This window comes from Aquarana catesbeiana, linkage group LG07 (assembly GCF_042186555.1).
Source record: "Aquarana catesbeiana isolate 2022-GZ linkage group LG07, ASM4218655v1, whole genome shotgun sequence".
Taxonomy (NCBI): domain Eukaryota; kingdom Metazoa; phylum Chordata; class Amphibia; order Anura; family Ranidae; genus Aquarana; species Aquarana catesbeiana.
In genome coordinates, this window is record NC_133330.1 from 167,310,398 (window position 1) to 167,330,603 (window position 20,206).

A 20,206-nucleotide genomic window follows, 5' to 3' on the forward strand; every position below is an offset into this window, starting at 1 on the left:
CCCTTTTGGAATGATATGGATTTCTGCACAAATTGGTCATAAAATGTGATCTGATCTTCATCTAAGTCACAACAATAAATAATCACAGTCTGCTTAAACTAATAACACACAAAGAATTAAATGTTACCATGTTTTTATTGAACACACCATGTAAACATTCACAGTAAGGTGGAAAAAGTATGTGAACCCTTGGATTTAATAACTGGTTGAACCTCCTTTGGCAGCAATAACTTCAACCAAACGTTCCCTGTAGTTGCAGATCAGACGTGCACAACAGTCAGGAGTAATTCTTGACCATTCCTCTTTACAGAACTGTTTCAGTTCAGCAATATTCTTGGGATGTCTGGTGTGAATCGCTTTCTTGAGGTCATGCCACAGCATCTCAATCAGGTTGAGGTCAGGACTCTGACTGGGCCACTCCAGAAGGCGTATTTTCTTCTGTTTAAGCCATTCTGTCGTTGATTTACTTCTATGCTTTGGGTCGTTGTCCTGTTGCAACACCCATCTTCTTTTGAGCTTCAGCTGGTGGACAGATGGCCTTAAGTTCTCCTGCAAAATGTCTTGATAAACTTGGGAATTCATTTTTCCTTCGATGATAACAATCCGTCCAGGCCCTGATGCAGCAAAGCAGCCCCAAACCATGATGCCCCCACCACCATACTTCACAGTAGGGATAAGGATTTGATGTTGGTGTGCTGTGTCTCTTTTTCTCCACACATAGTGTTGTGTGTTTCTTCCAAACAACTCAACTTTGGTTTCATCTGTCCACAGAATATTTTGCCAGTACTGCTGTGGAACATCAAGGTGCTCTTGTGCAAACTGTAAACGCGCAGCAATGTTTTTTTTGGACAGCAGTGGCTTCCTCTGTGGTATCCTTCCACGAAATTCATTCTTGTTTAGTGTTTTACGTATCGTAGATTCGCTAACAGGGATGTTAGCATATGCCAGAGACTTTTGTAAGTCTTTAGCTGACACTCTAGGATTCTTCTTCACCTCACTGAGCAGTCTGCGCTGTGCTCTTGCAGTCATCTTTACAGGACGCCCACTCCTAAGGAGAGTAGCAGCAGTGCTGAACTTTCTCCATTTAAAGACAATTTGTCATACCGTGGACTGATGAACAGCAAGGCTTTTGAAGATACTTTTATAACCCTTTCCAGCGTTATGCAATTCAACAATTCTTAATCGTAGGGCTTCCGAGAGCTCTTTTGTGCGAGCCATCATTCACATCAGGCAATGCTTCTTGTGAAAAGCAAACCCAGAACTGGTGTGTGTGTTTTTTTATAGGGCAGGGGAGCTGTAACCAACACCTCCAATCTCATCTCATTGATTGGACTCCAGTTGGCTGACACCTCACTCCAATTAGGTCTTGGAGATCTCATTAGTATAGGGGTTCACATACTTTTTCCACCTGCACTGTGAATGTTTACATGGTGTGTTCAATAAAAACATGGTAACATTTAAATTCTTTGTGTGTTATTAGTTTAAGCAGACTGTGATTGTCTATTGTTGTGACTTAGATGAAGAACAGATCACATTTTATGACCAATTTGTACAGAAATCCATATCGTTCCAAAAGGGTTCACATACTTTTTATTGCATCTCTCTCTCTCTCTCTCTCTCTCTCTCTCTCTCTCTCTCTCTCTCTCTCTCTCTCTCTCTCTCTCTCTCTCTCTCTCTCTCTCTCTCTCTCTCTCTCTCTCTCTATATATATATATATATATATATATATATATATATATATATATATATATATATATATATATATATATATATATATATATATATATATATATATATATATATACATATATACATATATACACATACACACACACACACACACAGGTGTATGTATATATATATATGTATATATATATATATATATATATATATATATATATATATATATATATATATATATATATATATATATATATATATATATATATATAGATAGATAGATATATAGATAGATATCTATCTATATATACACATACATACATATACTCACACACCCATGCATTCGTTTCAGCCAGACATAAAAGCCAAGTCACAAATTTAATTGGATCAAAAGCCATTTTAATATGAATTAACATAATCTTTGAATACAGGATTTGAGGGTTTACTTTTCTGCATGAATTCTATTGTTTAATGAATGATAACCATTCTACACTGGTTCTGTTGAATGAAAACTGTAGATTCTACAGCTCAATTAAAATTAGGATTCCAGCAGGTGTCATAGAATACCTCTGTTATACTTGCACTCTGACTGAAAAAAAAACAAAAAAACAGCTGCTCAGAAAATGGGATTTTTGTACTTGTTATAAATCCCTTTCTTGGAGCCCATTGAGGAATAAAAGGGTTTCATATTAAAACATGAACTTTGGCCAATTTTCTTTAGTTGGCAGTATAACCCTCAGTTGAGGAATACAAAACTTTGTGTCTCTCAATGGACAACAAAGAAAATGGGATTTCTGTACTAATTGTAAATCCCTTTTCCTGGACTCCACCAATGGACACATTGGGGGTTATTTACGAAAGGCAAATCCACTTTGCACTACAAGTGCAAAGGGAACTTGAAATTGCACTGAAAGTGCATTTGAAAGTGCAGTCGTTGTAAATCTGAGGGGTAGATCTGAAATGAGGGTAAGCTCTGCTGATTTTATTATCCAATCACGGGCAAGCTAAATTGCTGTTTATTGTCCTTGTATGTCCCCCTCGGATCTACAGCGACTGCACTTCCAAGTGCACTTTCAGTGCAATTTCAAGTGCACTTTGCACTTGTAGTGCAAAGTGGATTTGCTTTTTCGTAAATAACCCCCAATGTGTCCATTGGTGGAGTCCAGGAAAAGGGATTTACAATTAGTACAGAAATCCCATTTTCTTTGTTGTCCATTGAGAGACACAAAGTTTTTCGTAAATAACCCCCAATATTTCATATGAAACATGGATTATACTGCCGCCTACAGGAAATTGCCAACAGTTAATGAATATGAAAGGCTGTTTTCTTCAATGGATCATAGATACAATTTTAACATCATTCTAAACTAAATAGAAATACAGTACCCCATTACAGAGCAGGTGTACCTTAAACGCATTTACCGCTTTGTAAGCAACAATGCCCTTCCCCAACAGCCCTCGAAGGCATCAAACGGTCTTGTTCCAAGATTTCTGCTGTGCCTCCAACTCAGCACTACACAGTCTATCCCTTGAAATCTTTACTACTGGGTCTGGCTCCTTCTGCAACAGGTGAGCAAGCAGCTTTCAAGGGCTAGAAATGGGCATTAGGCCGTTTAAACAGACAAAGTACAAATGAGTTGCAATAGATTTACCATTTTCAGCACTGACAGGTGTATGAGCCCTGCTCCTTGAACTACAGTATCCCTTAGCTAATAGTCAGAAAGCCCTAATACTTTGCGTTTTAAAATAAATACAGATTAGACCGTGCTTGTTTTAGATTTTAACCTACATAATTTGTTTTTATACACAGAGAAGATTTTGTTTTAAATAATGTGTTCTAGACTTTTCAAGTTGCAAGTACTATAAAAAGATTCAGTGTATGAAAGAGTAAATTGTCCGTTCAGTTGCCATAAATCTGTTCAGTTTTCCTAAAATCAGTCCCACAGAGTCCACTGCATTTTCTAAAAAGAAAAATATTTAGAAAAGCTTTTATGTTTATCTTAAGAGAATTTCCCAGCTTGTGGAGGGGGTCCCAAGAATCCTCCAGCCTGTTTTGTAGCCGCTCGGGATGGTGCAAGGCCCAGCATTTTCTGAATGTTCTGAAAGAAAACAAAAACAAAAAAGTTTTATATTCTCTGCTTCAAAATGGCATATCAAAACCCACATGTCAAGGGTATTTATACACACACCTGAAAGTAAATCACTAACGGGCTGCAGAGGTGAATAATAAGGGAGAATATATTATATATTTATATATTAATTGGACATGCACCGAAATTTCGGCCGTCGAAACATATTGTCCGAAAACTGTGTTTTCTGCATTCAGCCGAAAGAAGAAAAGGTGCTGATAATGGCAATGAAAAGGTGAAGGGGTTACCCCCGGATGCCGCACATTGCGGGGGTGTCATTCGTCCTCCCCTCCCTCTTACAGAGCAGCGATCTTGTTGTGTTACAGAGCAGAAATGTCCGGGTGGCCGCAGTAACAATGTCCCGCTTCCTGTGACAGACAGCACACTGATACAATCCCGGTAAAATTGAATCAGGGTGACGTATCAGAGGAGGCAGGACATTGTTACTGCGGTCACTCAGCCAGAGAAATTCAAATCCATCTCTGTGACAAAGCGGGAGTTTGCCGCTCTAATCCGGCCACTGGTAGGCTGCACCTGACAGCCACGCTGCATCTTAGAGGCGCTGGTGAGGCTGCATTGATCTCAAGAGGTGCACTGAATGGAAATGTTGCTAATACTATTAGTAGTGTGTTTAAGTTTAAGTAAGAGATTGCAGACATGATACAAGAGATGGTCAGAGACTGAGGACATGATACAAGAGATGGTCAGAGACTGAGGACATGATACAAGAGATCTGCAGACTGCATTTTTCTTGAGCTTTTCCTGCACTAAAGGTGCCAACAATTAATTCATATTAATTTAAATTGATGAAATGAATTAAAAGTCGAATATAATACAATTATATATAAAAATATAAATATTTTTTAAAAACTATTGCTTTTTGCTAAGTGCATCCTGCATTTTCAGTAACAAAATTTCCATTCGGTGCACCCCTAATTAAAAAAATTACAGATATAGATATCTATATATCTATCTCTCTCTCTATGATAGATAGATAGACAGACAGACAGACAGACAGACAGACAGACAGATAGATATAGCTATCTATCTCTATATACATACACACATTTTTTTTTTTTTTTTTTTAATTACACATACACACACGCAAATTAAAATAAAAGATGGGCTACATACGCATTAGCTAATTAGCACTTTGTGCCAGCTATAAAAGTAGTGCGTATTCGATAACGTTTCAAATTAACCACTTGCTTACTGGTGGGCACTTAAACCCTCCTCCTGCTAGAGCTGCACAATTAATCGCTAAGAGACTTTATCTGCTCACCCAGCTGTCAAAAGAAAGCATCAGGGCAGTCTGCCAAGTTTAGAACTTGAAATATTGTAACTAACTTCCTTCTTAGATCAAAGGGATAAACAATTAACCCTGCCAAGTTTTAAACAATGTGTAAGTGCAGGAAATGTAACCACTTAAAGTCTAAATCTTTTTCTGACACTTCTTTAAGTTAAAATCAATATTTTTAGCTCAAAAAATTACTTGAAACCCCCAAACATTATATATATATATGTATATATATTCTAGCAGAGACCCTAGGGAATAAAATGGCAATTGCTGCAATATTTTAAGTCACACTGTATATACCCAGCGGCCTTTCAAATGCAATTTTTTGGGAAAAAATACACTTCAATAAATAAATAAAAAAAAAAAACGAAACAGTAAAGTTAGCACAATTTTTTTTGTGTTAATGTGAAAGATGTTACGCCGCGAGAATCGTGAGAGAATCGTGATCTATCCTCTAAGCAAAAAAATTGTGATTCTCATTTTAGCCAGAATCGTGCATCTCTACCTCCTAACCAGACCAATTTTAAGCTTTCAGCGCTGTCACACTTTGAATGACAATTGCACGAACATGCAACACTGTACTTAAATTACAGTTTTATCATTTTTTTCACACAAATAGAGCTTTCTTTTGGTGGCATTTAATCACCTCTTAGTAGTAGTTACTATGTGGGTTATAGGCCACCTTCAGGTGATGGACACTGGCATGCCCTAAGACAAAAAAGTGCACTCCCTATATAACCCCTCCCACTACTGGGAGTGCCTCAGTTTTGTAGCAAAGCAATACACGTGTATACTAAGAAGGGAGGGACCTCTGTGTCCCATGATGTACTTTAAAGAAAAAGATTTTACAGGTAAGCAGTTTTAAAAATCCTATTTTCTTTTCATACATCAGGGGACACAGAGCCATACTAGTTACTATGTGGGATGTCCCATAGCAATGCCAACTGAAGGGAGGGAGACACAACAAAAGTAGGACACCAAGAGACTAGAGGACTTATACTGCAGCCTGCAGTACACTGCGCCCAAAGGCGATATCCTGATGGCCTTTTACATCTACTTGATAGAATCTGGCAAATGTCTGGATTGAAGACCAAGTTGCGGCCTTGCAGATCTGATCCATGGAGGCTTGGTGATACACTGCCAAAGAAGCACTAACAGCCCTGGTGGAGTGCGCTTTAATATGAAAAGGAGGAATTTTCCTCTTTTACCATAAGCTTGAACAATCACTTGACGAATCCATTTAGAAATGGTAGATTTCGACGCCGCCTGTCCTCTTTTAGGACCGTCTGGCAACACAAACAAAACATCTGTTTTACGAATCTGAGCTGTCGCTTTTAAATAGACCTTGACGCTCTCACCACATCAAGAGAATGTAGTGACTTTTCTTCCACAGAACAAGGTTCTGGAAAAAATGAAGGCAGAAAAATATCCTGGTTTAAATGAAAACCTGATACTACCTTCGGTAGAAAATTAGGATGAGGCCGCAATACAACCTTAAATCTGAACACCTTTGAAAGCTTTTACATAGTTTGTTTGGCCCAGATTGGCCCAAACGGTCTTTCACGAAAATGAGGCCACTGGATGTGCAGTATAAACTGAATGAAAATGTGGCAATATATAGCATGCCGCACTGTTTGGGGTTTGAGCCAAAACCTCCAGTCTCATACACAGTAGAGTATCACAGCGGCGCTACATCATAGACTATACTGTGTTCTGGGTACGAGACCGGAAGTCTTAGCTCGAACCCGGAACACAGTGCGATATGCTGTATGTAGCCGCAGCTACATACAGTTTATACTGCACATGTTAGCAAGGGAGAGTTTGTTTGGGCCAACTGGCCTAACTAAAGAGCTTTAACCATTTAAGCCCCGGACCATTTGGCTGGCGAAAGACCAGAGATTTTTTTGCGATTCGGCACTGGGTCGCTCTGACAATTGCGTGGTCGCGCGACGTGGCTCCCAAACAAAATTGACATCCTTTTTTCCCCTTAAATAGAGCTTTCTTTTGGTGGTATTTGATCACCTCTGTGGTTTTTATTTTTTGCGCTATAAACAAAAAATAGCAACAATTTTGAAAATTTTTCTTTTACTTTTTGCTATAATAAATATCCCCAAAAAAATATATAACAAAACATTTTTTTTCCTCAGTTTAGGCCAATACGTATTCTTCTACATATTTTTGGTATTTGATTGGTTTGCGCAAAAGTTATAGCGTCTACAAAATAGGGTATAGTTTGGCATTTTTATTAATATATTTTTTTACTAGTAATGGCGGCAATCAGCGATTTTTACCATGACTGCAACATTATGGCTGACATGTCGGACAATTTTGGCACTATTTTGGGACCATTCACATTTATACAGCGGTCAGTACGATTAAAAATGCATTGATTACTGTGTAAATGTGACTGGCTGTGAAGGGGTTAACCACTAGGTGGCGCTGTAGGGGTTAAGTGGGTCCTAAGGAGTGATTCTAACTGTGGGGGGGAGGGGCTATGTGTGACACGACACTGATCACCGCTCCCGATTACAGGGAGCGGTGATCAGTGTCCTGTCACTAGGCAGAACGGGGAAATGCTTGTTTACATCAGCATTTCCCCATTCTTACTCCCTGTGAGACGATCGCAGGTATCCCCGCGGAAATTGAGTCTGCGGGACCCGCGATCACACTCACGGAGGTCGCGGCGAGCGCGCCCCCGCAAACCGCTTCTTAAAGGGCAATGTACAGGTACGTTAATCTGCCTGTACGTGCCCTTCTGCCGACGTATATCGGCGTGAGCCAGTCGGCAAGCGGTTAATTCATTCCTCATAGTGGATTTTATAGGTGAACTTATCCTTTATATAGTCTTAAGCAGAATTTTCTAACACTGAAGTAGACAGAATATGGAGGAGTTGTGCATGGCAACTCATCAGCTTCTAGCATTCAAAAATTAAATGAACAAGCTGAAGATGACTAGATACGGTATATAGCTGCTCCAGAATTAGTAAACTTTTCCTATGTCCGTTAGCGGTTCATGTTGCTTTGCAAACTCACATATGAAATACTAAATCGGCACTCCTCATTTCTTGTGGACATATGCTACTAACTGGCTATAATCCTACTATGACTCACATTTACAGTTCTTTCTACGTGATTTAGTTCAGTTTTACCTTTCCCCCCCAAGATCTGCAAGATTACACTGGTAATGTCCTCTCCATGTATTCTTTATCTTGTAGATCAAGCCAAAACATTGAATAGGTACAAAGTATCTGAACTGTAAACAATACACTTGGTAAGAAAGACACCCTTCTGAAAAACTTGGCTGACCACCTTGCTGTTATTGGCCTCCAGACTTCCTGGGACAATGACACCATGCAGAAAGCGAAGTCATATTTCTACATACTGTGTACCAAAAGCTGTTGCATCACAATCGCAAATCAACTAATATTTTCAGAAGGAAAGTCAGCAATGGCACCTTGCATATTTATCCATTCAAAATGGGAAACTGAAACAAAAAGGAAGCTGTAAACTTTTTAAAATGGTCAAAGCAAACTTACCTACTACACCAGTTTGCCTGGTCTTTAGAAAAGAGAGAGAAGGACGGCGCCCCTAAGTGCAGCATGTATGATAAAAGTATTTATTACAATAGATAAAAACACTCACATTTGAGTTGCTAAAAACCAGCATATAAAGTAGTTTAATCCGCGTGCTCCCGGGGGATGTGGGTGTCACGGGCCAGTGGAGGGGGTCCTGGGATGTGAATCCTGTGACCTGGGTCCTGGTAGCTGTTCCGGTGGTGCCGTGGGTGCTCAGAGCCTCCGGGCGGCCAGGATGTCGGTCATGGATCCTCCGTGGAGCGCTATGCTGTCCTGCGTCTTCACTTCCGGGAGCGGGGTGAGGCGGGCGGTGCTTCGCGTTATGCTGGTGGCCATATTCGATGTTGGAACTTATACCATAGGCAAGGGGAGGGGTGGAGAGGTGATTAGGTGGAGGACGGGACTATGTATAATGACTGGGCGCTTAGGTAACCATGGTGATGAGGTGTACACAATATGGAAGGAGAGTGAAGGGGGATGGGGAGAGGACGGAGAGGGAGGGGGGAAAAGAGTTTGTGGTGGTAAATTATGTAGTGTGAATGAGTATGTTTTGGTAAGACATATGTATATATAATTACAGAGAGAGGTGGGGTAGATCTAGTGTATAATACATATGCACCTCTTGGCCCTCTCCTATACACCTCAAGTATCATGGCCGGCCAGCCAGCCCCATGCCACTCCACCATTTGTCCCCCCTTTCCACCCCCCTCCCATCTAGGACATATATGCCTATTACAATTTCCACATTTCCTTCTCCTATATTTATTTATTTTTTTCTCCTATTATTTATTTTTATCATAATTTTTTTTTTTGTTATTATATATATATATATATATATATATATATATATATATATAATTTTTACTTTCATTTTTAATTGTAATTATATCCACCCAATATTCCCCATAATATTCCTCTTATTCCTAATACCCGTCTGGAAGCACACACCTCCTTATTCCCCCCTCTTTTCATCCTTTGTCCCAATCTTGTGCGTTTTTTATATATAAAATTTTTTTATATATATACATTTTATTTTATATAGTACATATGTTATTACCATCATTGCGTCATTCCTCTTCATATAGAGCGCCTTCCCCTTATTCCACGATCTATCTTCACCTCTCTCTATAATTATATATACTTCTTGTGCGTTTTTATATTTTTGCTCATATATATTTACATTAATATATATATATATATATATATATATATATATATATATATATATATATATATATATATATTTTATTTTATATAGTACACGTTTCCATCCATTATGATCATTGCGTCATTCCTCTTCATATAGACCGCCTTCCCCTTATCCCACGATCTACCCCACCTCTCTCTGTAATTACATATACATATTTCTTACCAAAACATACTCATTCACACTACATAATTTACCACCACAATCTCTTCCCCCCCCCCTCCCCGCCCTCTCCCTGTCCTCTCCCCGTCCCCCTTCACTTTCCTTCCATATTGTGTACACCTCATCACCATGGTTAGCTATGCGCCCAGTAACTATACATAGTCCCGCCCTCCACCTAATCACCTCTCCACCCCTCCCCTTGCCTATGGTATAAGTTCCAACACCAAATATGGCCACCAGCATAGCCTGATGAAGGAGCACGCATGCTCTGAACGCGAAGCACCGCCCGCCTCACCCCGCTACCAGAAGTGAAGACGCAGGACAGCATGGCGCTCCACGGAGGATCCATGACCAACGTCCTGGACGCCCAGGGGCTCTGAGCACCCACAGCACCACCGGAACAGCTACCAGGACCCAGGTCACAGGATTCACATCCCAGGACCCCCTCCACTGGCCCGTGACACCCACATCCCCTGAGAGCACGCGGAAGAAACTACTTTATATGCTGGTTTTTAGCAACTCAAATGTGAGTGTTTTTATCTATTGTAATAAATACTTGTATCATACATGCTGCACTTAGGGGCGCCGTCCTCTCTCTTTTTTCTTGTTCCAGAGCTCCTTCTAGCTTTTATAGACTGGCTGCCTTCCATATACTCAGCATCTTTTTATCCTTACATGGACTAATACCTGAACTTGTTGTGAAACATTAACTATTACCACCAAGTTTCCCCTCTCAGGAACCCTCAACCCACCCCTCTCCCCCCTACCTTTTTTGGTTATGTGTACCCAGCTACATCCATTGTGGGCCATATTAACCCCTTGATCGCATATCTATTGCCTGGTCTCTAGCTCTGATTTATGGATAAAACGATCAAAAATCTTGGCTCAGTGAAACTGCTTGTATATGTTGAAAATCAATTACTGCCATTAGACAATATATATATATATATATATATATATATATATATATATATATATATATATATATATATATATATATATATATATATATATATACATATACACATACACATACACACACACACACACACACACACCTATACACACACACACAGACAGTATAAAATAGATATATATAAATTAATTTTAGCTACAAAAATAGTTCATGCATAAATACCTTAAAATCAATAGTGCATTTACAATCATTAGTGCAGCATAGGAAGCGCAGAGTAAATTAGAAGGTCATTTAGAACAGTTTTATACTTACTTGACGGATGGACATAGTACAAAGTATGTACAGGAATATAAATGAACAATCTGTATAATCCTCCCCCAGCAAATTTCTGTGAGACAGTCCTTGAATATAGGAAAGAGGGACAAAGGGCAACTTTGCTACGACCCGTCCATCAAAACTGGAGAGAAAAAAACGTAAATATTAAAATGGTCAGCTTTGTATGCATTACCATCTAGAAGGCACACACTTTTTTCTGCAAATGAAATGTCCTTACATCTTTCTTTCCAAATGTTTTCACAAACATGCATGCTTGAAATGCCTGAATGGGCATGTTTATATAAAAGGAAGTATGGCCAGACAGTGTAGACATTCTCCACTGGAGCCTACAGTATACACCTCCAGAAGCAATGCAATGCGCCTACCAGCACATGCTGGAAAGACATGAAGCTCCTGGTCCAGTTCATCCACTGATCTAAGATAAGGGGGGAGGAGGGGTTAGGATAGGGGTATATAGTATAGGAAAAGCAAAGGGGGCTGTTCGCTTTAAACAGCAGGAAGAGTAGTATTATCCTGTAATAAGACTATTATAACTATGAATATAAAAAAATGTAATATTGGTATTAATAGTAATATAAAACATGTAACTTCATAATATAGAATTATTAATATAAAAATATTACTATAATAAATTACTGTTACACAGAATAAAAAGAGAATTAAAAAAAAAAAAAAAAAAAGAAACTATGATAATCTTGCCAGGGGCCGGCACACCATTCATCCCCATGGAAAGCATTAGCCAAATTTTACTTAGATCATCGGCTTAAAGAGGCTGTAAATACTGCGTGACCATAGGCAGGACAAGTCCATAAAAAATGTCAGATTTTGGAAACAGCTCTTCCCACACACCTGCGTCATTCGTTTACAGGAATCTGTGAATTAAAAAAAAAAAAAAACACGCGGCAGGCGGACTTGAAGTTTTAATTGAACTGTGGGAGTGCAGAACAGTACATTTGTAGTTCATTCACATATATGCAACAGAGCTGCAAGCACTGTGTGCAGGAGTTTGACATTGCACCCGTGATCTGCTAATCATGGGTGTCCTACATTGCAGGTTCCTGTATTAGTTTGTATTATAAAAAAAAATGCCCATTTGTTTACTTGCAAAAAGATGGGCATTTTTTAATGAAAGGTAAATTTAGCTTTCAAAAGGATAGGTTCACCTTTAGAAACATGTTACACCCGCATATAGGGTGTAACATATACCATGTTGCTATACATCAGTCTCCTTCAACCCCAGAGTCCCTCCTGTGACAGCTAGTGGGGATCCCCTCTCTCATAGCCGCTGTCACTTATAAAATTGGCACAACTGTGAAGGGCTCTGCCTGCACAGCCGCATCATTCGTTCACAGCAATCTGTGAATAAATGAACTACAAGACCCATCTGCTGCCATGACAGGCAGCTCAGTAACTGACAGCCCATACAGAGGTACTGGAACAGAGCTGCAGGAAGTGTCTGCAGGAGCCCGACATTGCCCTCATCATCCACTGACACACAAAAATGAGTACACCCCACACATTTTTGTAAATATTTCATTATATCTTTTCATGTGACAACACTGAAGAAATGACACTTTGATACAATGTAATAGTGTACAGCTTGTATAACAGTGTAAATTTGCTGTCCCCTCAAAATAACTCAACACACAGCCATTAATGTCTAAACCGCTGGCAACAAAAGTGAGTACACCTCTAAGTGAAAGTGTCCAAATTGGGCCCAAACTGTCAAAATTTTGTGTGGCCAACATTATTTTCCAGCACTACCTTAACCCTCTTGGGCATGGAGTTCATCAGAGCTTCACAGGTTGCCACTGGAGTCCTCTTCCACTCCTCCATGATGACATCACAGAGCTGGTGGATGTTAGAGACCTTGTGCTCCTCCACGTTCCATTTGAGGATGCCCCACAGATGCTCAATAGGGTTTAGGTCTGGAGGCATGCTTGGCCAGTCAATCACCTTTACCATCAGCTTCTTTAGAAAGGCAGTGGTCGTCTTGGAGGTGTGTTTGGGGTCGTCATATTTCAATATTGGCCTCCGGCCCGGTCTCCAAAGGGAGGGGGGATCATGCTCTGCTTCAGTATGTCACAACACATGTTGGCATTCATGGTTCCCTCAATGAATTGTAGCGCTCTAGTGCTGGCAGCACTCATGCAGGCCCAGACCATGACACTCCCACCACTATGCTTGACTGTAGGCAAGACACATTTGTCTTTGTAATCCTCACCTGGTTGCCGCCACACAAGCTTGACGCGATCTGAACCAAATACATTTATCTTGGTCTCATTAGACCACAGGACATGGTTCCAGTAATGTCCTTAGTCTGCTTGTCAAACTGTTTGCAGGCTTTCTTGTGCATCATCTTTAGAAGAGGCTTCCTTCTGGGGATGACAGCCATGCAGACCAATTTAATGCAGTGTGCGGCATATGGTCTGGGCACTGACAGGCTGACCCCCCACCCCTTCAACCTCTGCAGCAATGCTGGCAGCACTCATAGGTCTATTTCCCAAAGACAACCTCTGATAATGACGCTGAACACGTGCACTCAACTTCTTTGGTCGTCCATGGCGAGACCTGTTCTAAATGGAACCTGTCCTGTTAAACTGCTGTATGGTTACACCATAGGTTACACTGTTATACAAGCTGTACACTCACTACTTTACACTGTAGCAAAGTGTCATTTCTTCAGTGTTGTTGCATGAAAATATATAATAAAATATTTACAAAAATGCGAGGGGTGTACTCACTTTTGTGAGATACTGTAAAATATATATATATATATACATACACACACACACACACACACACACACACACACTAACATATACATACATATATACACACGCACACACCTATAGATATCTATCTCTCTCAATCTAGGTGTTTTGATATGTATTTTTTTCAGAACATCCTCTGCTTATTCATGCATGAAAGATGAGATAACTTACATTGAGTTGAACATTCCCATCAAAGCTGTGAAACAAAATCCAATGGCAAACATGGACTTCATGCGCACCTATTAACAGACATAAATGTTAGAAACCTTTTATCTGCAATATGGTAAATGTCATGTTACATACATACATACATACAATTGTATAATATTATATATATTACAGTCAGGTTCATAAATATTGGGACATCAACACAATTCAAATCTTTTTGGCTCTATACATCACCACAATGGATTTGAAATTAAACAAACAAGATGTGCTTTAACTGCAGACTTTCAGCTTTAAATTTGAGGGTATTTACATCTAAATCAGGTGAACGGTGTAGGAATTACAACAGTTTGTATATGTGTCAGTCAGGAACAAGTTTGTATATGTGTCTCCCACTTTTTAAGGGACCAAAAGTAATGGGACAATTGGCTGCTCAGCAGTTCCATGGTCAGGTGTGTTATTCCCTCATTATCCCATTTACAAGGAGCAGATAAAAGGTCCAGAGTTAATTTCAAGTGTGCTATTTGCATTTGGAATCTGTTGCTGTCAACTCTCAATAAGAGATCCAAAGAGCTGTCACGATCAGTGAAGCAAGCCATCATCATTAGCCTGAAAAAACAAAAACAGACCCATCAGAGAGATAGCGAAAACATTAGGTGTGGCCAAATCAAGTGTTTGGAACATCCTTAAAAAGAAAGAACGCACCGGTGAGCTCAGCAACACCAAAAGACCCGGATGACCACGGAAAACAACTGTGGTGGATGACCGAAGAATTCTTTCCCTGGTGAAGAAAACACCCTTCACAACAGTTGGCCATATCAAGAACACTCTCCAGGAGGTAGGTGTATGTGTGTCAGAGTCAACAATCAAGAGAAGACTTCACCAGAGTGAATACAGAGGGTTCACCACAAGATGTAAACCATTGGTGAGCCTCAAAAACAGGAAGGCCAGATTAGAGTTTACCAAACAATATCTAAAAAAAGCCTTCACAGTTCTGGAACAACATCCTATGGACAGATGAGACCAAGATCAACTTGTACCAGAGTGATGGGAAGAGAAGAGTATGGAGAAGGAAAGAAACTGCTCATGATCCAAAGCATACCACCTCATCAGTGAAGCATGGTGGTGGTAGTGTCATGGCGTGGGCATGTATGGCTGCCAATGCAACTGGTTCTCTTGTATTTATTGATGATGTGACTGCTGACAAGAGCAGCAGGATGAATTCTGAAGTGTTTCGGGCAATATTATCTACTCATAATCAGCAAAATGCTTCAGAACTCATTGGACGACGCTTCACAGTGCAGATGGACAATGACCCGAAGCATACTGCGAAAGCAACCAAAGAGTTTAAGGGAAATAAGTGGAATGTTATGCAATGGCCAAGTCAATCACCTGACCTGAATCCGATTGAGCATGCATTTCACTTGCTGAAGACAAAACTGAAGGGAAAATGCCCCAAGAACAAGCAGGAACTGAAGAAAGTTACAGTAGAGGCCTGGCAGAGCATCACCAGGGATGAAACCCAGCGTCTGGTGATGTCTATGCGTTCCAGACTTCAGGCTGTAATTGACTGCAAAGGATTTGCAACCAAGTATTAAAAAGTGAAAGTTTGATGGATGATTGTTAATCTGTCCCATTACTTTTGGTCCCTCAAAAAGTGGGAGGCACATATACAAACAGTTGTAATTCCTACACCGTTCACCTGATTTGGATGTAAATAAATACCCTCAAATTAAAGCTTAAAGTCTGCAGTTAAAGCACATCTTGTTTGTTTCATTTCAAATCCATTGTGGTGGCGTATAGAGGCAAAAAGATTTGAATTGTGTCAATGTCCCAATATTCATGGACCTGACTGTATATTTTACACTAATTATATATATATATATATATATATATATATATATATATATATATATATATATATATATAACAAACATACATATACAATGATCAGCCATAACACTATGACTACTGACAGGTAAAGTGAATCGCATTGATTTTGTTACAATGGCATCTGGAAGTGGGTGGGATATATTGGGCAGCAATGAAGGTTGGTTCGAGTAGTACGATCCAAAAAGAAGAGCAAAAGCAGCTTAAATTGAGGAAAAAGTGCTGGTTCTGATGAAAAGGTGTCAGAACACACAGTGCATCGCAGTTTGTTACGTATGGGGCTGCAGATCAGTCAAGGTGCCCATACTGCCCCGTGCCCACAGCCAAAAGCACCTACAGTGGGTACATGAGCATCAGAACTAAACCACAGAGCAATTGAAGGAGGTGGCTTGGTCTTATGAATCACATTTTCTTTTACATCAAGTGGATGACCAGGTGTGTGCGCGCATCTCTTACTTGAGGAAGAGATAGCAACAGGATGCAGTATGGGAAGAAGGCAAGCCGGCTGAGAAAGTTGTCTGCTGCTTATGGCTTGGTGCCAGATATCACAGTATACCTTCATTCATCAGATTTAACACTCTGTTCGATTCAGTTACGTTGGGGTGGTGCTTCTCAAAAAAAAAAACATGGTATTCATTGCATTTTTTCCATAACGGATTTTATGGCATCACTGCTAACCTCCTCCCTGTCTTCCTCAATGGAATGATCCTCAAAAAAGGCTGCTGCTGCTAACTGTGTAGTTCAGAAAGTTCTTCCGTGGTCAGCTCCTCCTTATGTTCCTCAACAAGCTCCTCTACGTCTGCACCATCAACATCCAGATCCATACAATTGTCCATGGACACAATCTCCTTTCACTACATCTGCATCAGACCCTTTAAAGTCACGTTCAGTGACACATTCTGGCCACAGTTTCCTTCAGACTGAGTTTGAGGTTCGGTGAGTGACCTCTTCCCAGACTTTCTCAATGGGGTTAACGCAATGGAGAACATTGAAGGAATTCTGGAAGAAAAAATTTCAGAGTCAAGGACGTCTCTTTAGTGACATTAAAACACTTAGTGAGGAGCGCTTTTGTGTACAGCTTTTTGAAGTTGCAGATCACTTGCTGGTTCATCAGCTGCAGAAGAGCTGTCGTGTGGGGGGGTTGGGACTTGACCTTTATGAAGTCATACTCAGCATCCATATCAAGGCTGGAGGGTGTGCCGGGGCATTGTCCATCAGAAGAATGCACCTTTCAGGCAGTTGGTTGTCAGAAAGATATTTTTTTACGGTAGGTGCAAACACCTCGTGCAAGTCATTCCATGAACAATTGCCTTGTCCTCCACATGACAGGCAGTCTGGCCTTGTTCACATTCTGTTCCCTGAATGCATGAGGGGTCAGGGAATGGTACAACAGTAGTGGCTTTATCTTCAGATCGGCGCTTGCACACAGCAAAAGGGTCAATCTATCCTTCATGGGCTTGTGCCCCGGCAGTGCTTCCTGCGCGATATAGGTTCTGTTCGGCATCTTTTTCCAGAAGAGCCCTGTTTCATCACAGTTGAACACTTGTTGAGCGATGTATCCTTCTGTTTTAAAGAATTCCCCAAATTCTTTCTTTGTAGGCTTCTGCACCGGCCTTGTCAGAACTGGAAGCCTCATTATGTTTTGTCACACTGTGGATGCCACTTCTCTTGCAGAATTTTTCAAATCACCCTCTACTGGCTTTAAATTCTTCATTTGTTGCACTTGTAGAGGGGTTTGTTTGCAGTAAATCACTGTGCTATGTCCTGGCTTTTTCACAGATCATAGCTTCACTAACACTATCACTTGCCAGCTGTTTCTCATTAAATCACACTAACAAAAGTTTTTCCACCTCTTTCAGCACTTGTGTCCTCTGCTTGGTTAACAACGTTACTCCTTTTGCGACAACAGCTCCTTTGATGGCAGCTTTGTTCTTCAAAATAGTTGAGCTTGTCGACTTCATCATCTTGTACTCCGAGGTCAGATCAGTCACACGAACACCACGGTCATCCTTTACTATAATTTCTTCTTCAGCTCAATGGTTATTTTGTTCACAACCTTATTCTTGATGATGGCTTTTCCGATGAGATTCCGCTCAAGCTTGCCTTGCATACACACGGTCACACAAAAGTTCGCTGAACTTTCGACCGTCAAGAACGCGGTGACGTACAACACTACGACGAGCCGAGAAAATGAAGTTCAATGCTTCCGAGCATGCGTAGGAATTGCTACAGATGATCGCATTTTCGGATAGGAACTTTTTCCGACCGAAAAATTGAGAACATGCTGTTAATATTTTGCTGGCTGGAATTCGGCCAGCAAAATTCAGATGGAGCATACACACGGTCGCATTATCTGACCAAAAGCTCCCATCGGTCTTTTGCTGGCCGAATTTCCGATCGTGTGTACGCGGCATTAGAATTCCTGCTCTGCACATTCTTGTCACCTTTATTACCGCTCTGCACTTTTTTTTTACCACCATTTCCGCTCTGCACATTCTTGTGACCTTCATTACTGCTCCGCACCTTCTTCTTACCACCATGCTTGCTCTAAATTTTCTTTGGAGCCATAATTGATGTCCAGTACAGTACAGTATGTGCTAAAAAGCTGTGTTGTGTTTGTTAAAAATATGATTTTTTATATTAATCAGACATAAGATACATGGGACATTACAATAGTGAGTTGGTCAGATTACTGTCAGTTTTTTGGCTTGAGTAGATTTCTCAAACAAATGCTGTTTCATACAATGGGGTTAGATACCATTGTTGTATTCATTTGACAGTTTTCAACAGGCTATTGTCTCTATAGCTACAGTACACAAGAGATTTACTTGTTTGAGATTCTTTCAGCTCTTAAACTGAAAGAATGACTGTTAGATTACTGTCAGGTGTTGGCTTGAGTAGACAATGGGTACGTAGATATCATTTTTGTATTCAATTGACAGTTTTCAACAGTCCATTGTTTCTACAGCTACAGTAAACAGGTATGTTTTCTGTTGTTTGGCAACTATGGTAAACAGCCTGACACATAAAAGGGGTGAGTAGAGACTGACACACACACACCATCATGTGGCAAGATCAGAAGCCACTCATGATAGAGGAAAGGTGCCTGATGCTCCAGGAGAATCGTTGCCAATGGAGATCACGAACATACAGTAACAGAAGATAAGTAACCTTTAAGTGTATTTGTACTGATATAGACCATAGGCTGTTCATTTGCTAGGCATTTTGCTTGTTATAGATATCTGTCAGTCTTGTATTGTATTCCTAAGATTGTAATAGTTTTGTATGTACAGCATCTTTGTATAGTAAAAGCACATTTACACACTGCAGAAATCTCAGCTTCCTTGCTTATACCACAGAGTAACCTTGCTAGATAGACACAAGAAAAACAAAAGCACACAAAACTGTAAAAGCAAGTGTGCACCGGGATATGTACAGTACAGTACTAAAAAGCACACCAAAAAGCGTCAAAATACTGTAAGTGTCTTACAGTACACTCATAGTACTCTTCTCTGTGACCCTGATCCACCTACAGGAAGTCACAACCATGTGTCAGAGCAGGGAAAATGGCCATGGCTCGTGTTCATAAACTGAAGCGGAGATCGCGTACTGAAGCAATTTTTTATGAACTTTTCTGTTCGCAAACCGAGTTATTCGTGAACAGAAGCGTTCGTGAACAGAAGCGTTTGTGAACCGAGGTATCACCGTATACTGTATATTTGGCTTTTTCTGGAGATCCTTCCTTTGGCAAAAGAATGTATTTCTAAACTTTTTTTTTGTAACCTTTCCTGACTGCAACACAAAGGCTACGAATGTAAATCTCCCAACAATTCTAAGCTGCCTGACTGTTAGGCTGACTCTTTAGATTCTGTACTTTGAGTCAACGATCTGGAGGTACGTCATAAAAGTCAAGACCTCATCTGCATAATTGTTTTGAGGGTCAAAATGACAGCCAGGCAACTAGCAATCGATTCCATCAAACAACAATTTCGGTTACGATAGTAATGTCAAATAGTCCAAAATAAAGTGACTGTTGTTAAGGCCTCATGTACTCTGGGCATTTAGCCCAAGTTGC

General features: G+C 40.2%; 1 protein-coding gene across 1 annotated transcript in view; it reads right to left on the reverse strand.

Moving 5' to 3' along the window:
* Positions 1-2,057: 2,057 nt before the first annotated feature.
* The window catches only part of TMCO1 (transmembrane and coiled-coil domains 1), a 38,449-nt gene continuing 20,300 nt past the window's right edge, over positions 2,058-20,206 (reverse strand). Inside the window, exons 5-7 of the mRNA XM_073592858.1 lie at positions 14,248-14,315; positions 11,279-11,423; positions 2,058-3,779 (exon numbers count right to left, since the gene is read on the reverse strand). Of these exons, the coding sequence (XP_073448959.1) occupies positions 3,681-3,779; positions 11,279-11,423; positions 14,248-14,315 (312 nt within the window). The 3' untranslated portion in view covers positions 2,058-3,680. The remainder of the gene's footprint in view (positions 3,780-11,278; positions 11,424-14,247; positions 14,316-20,206) is intronic.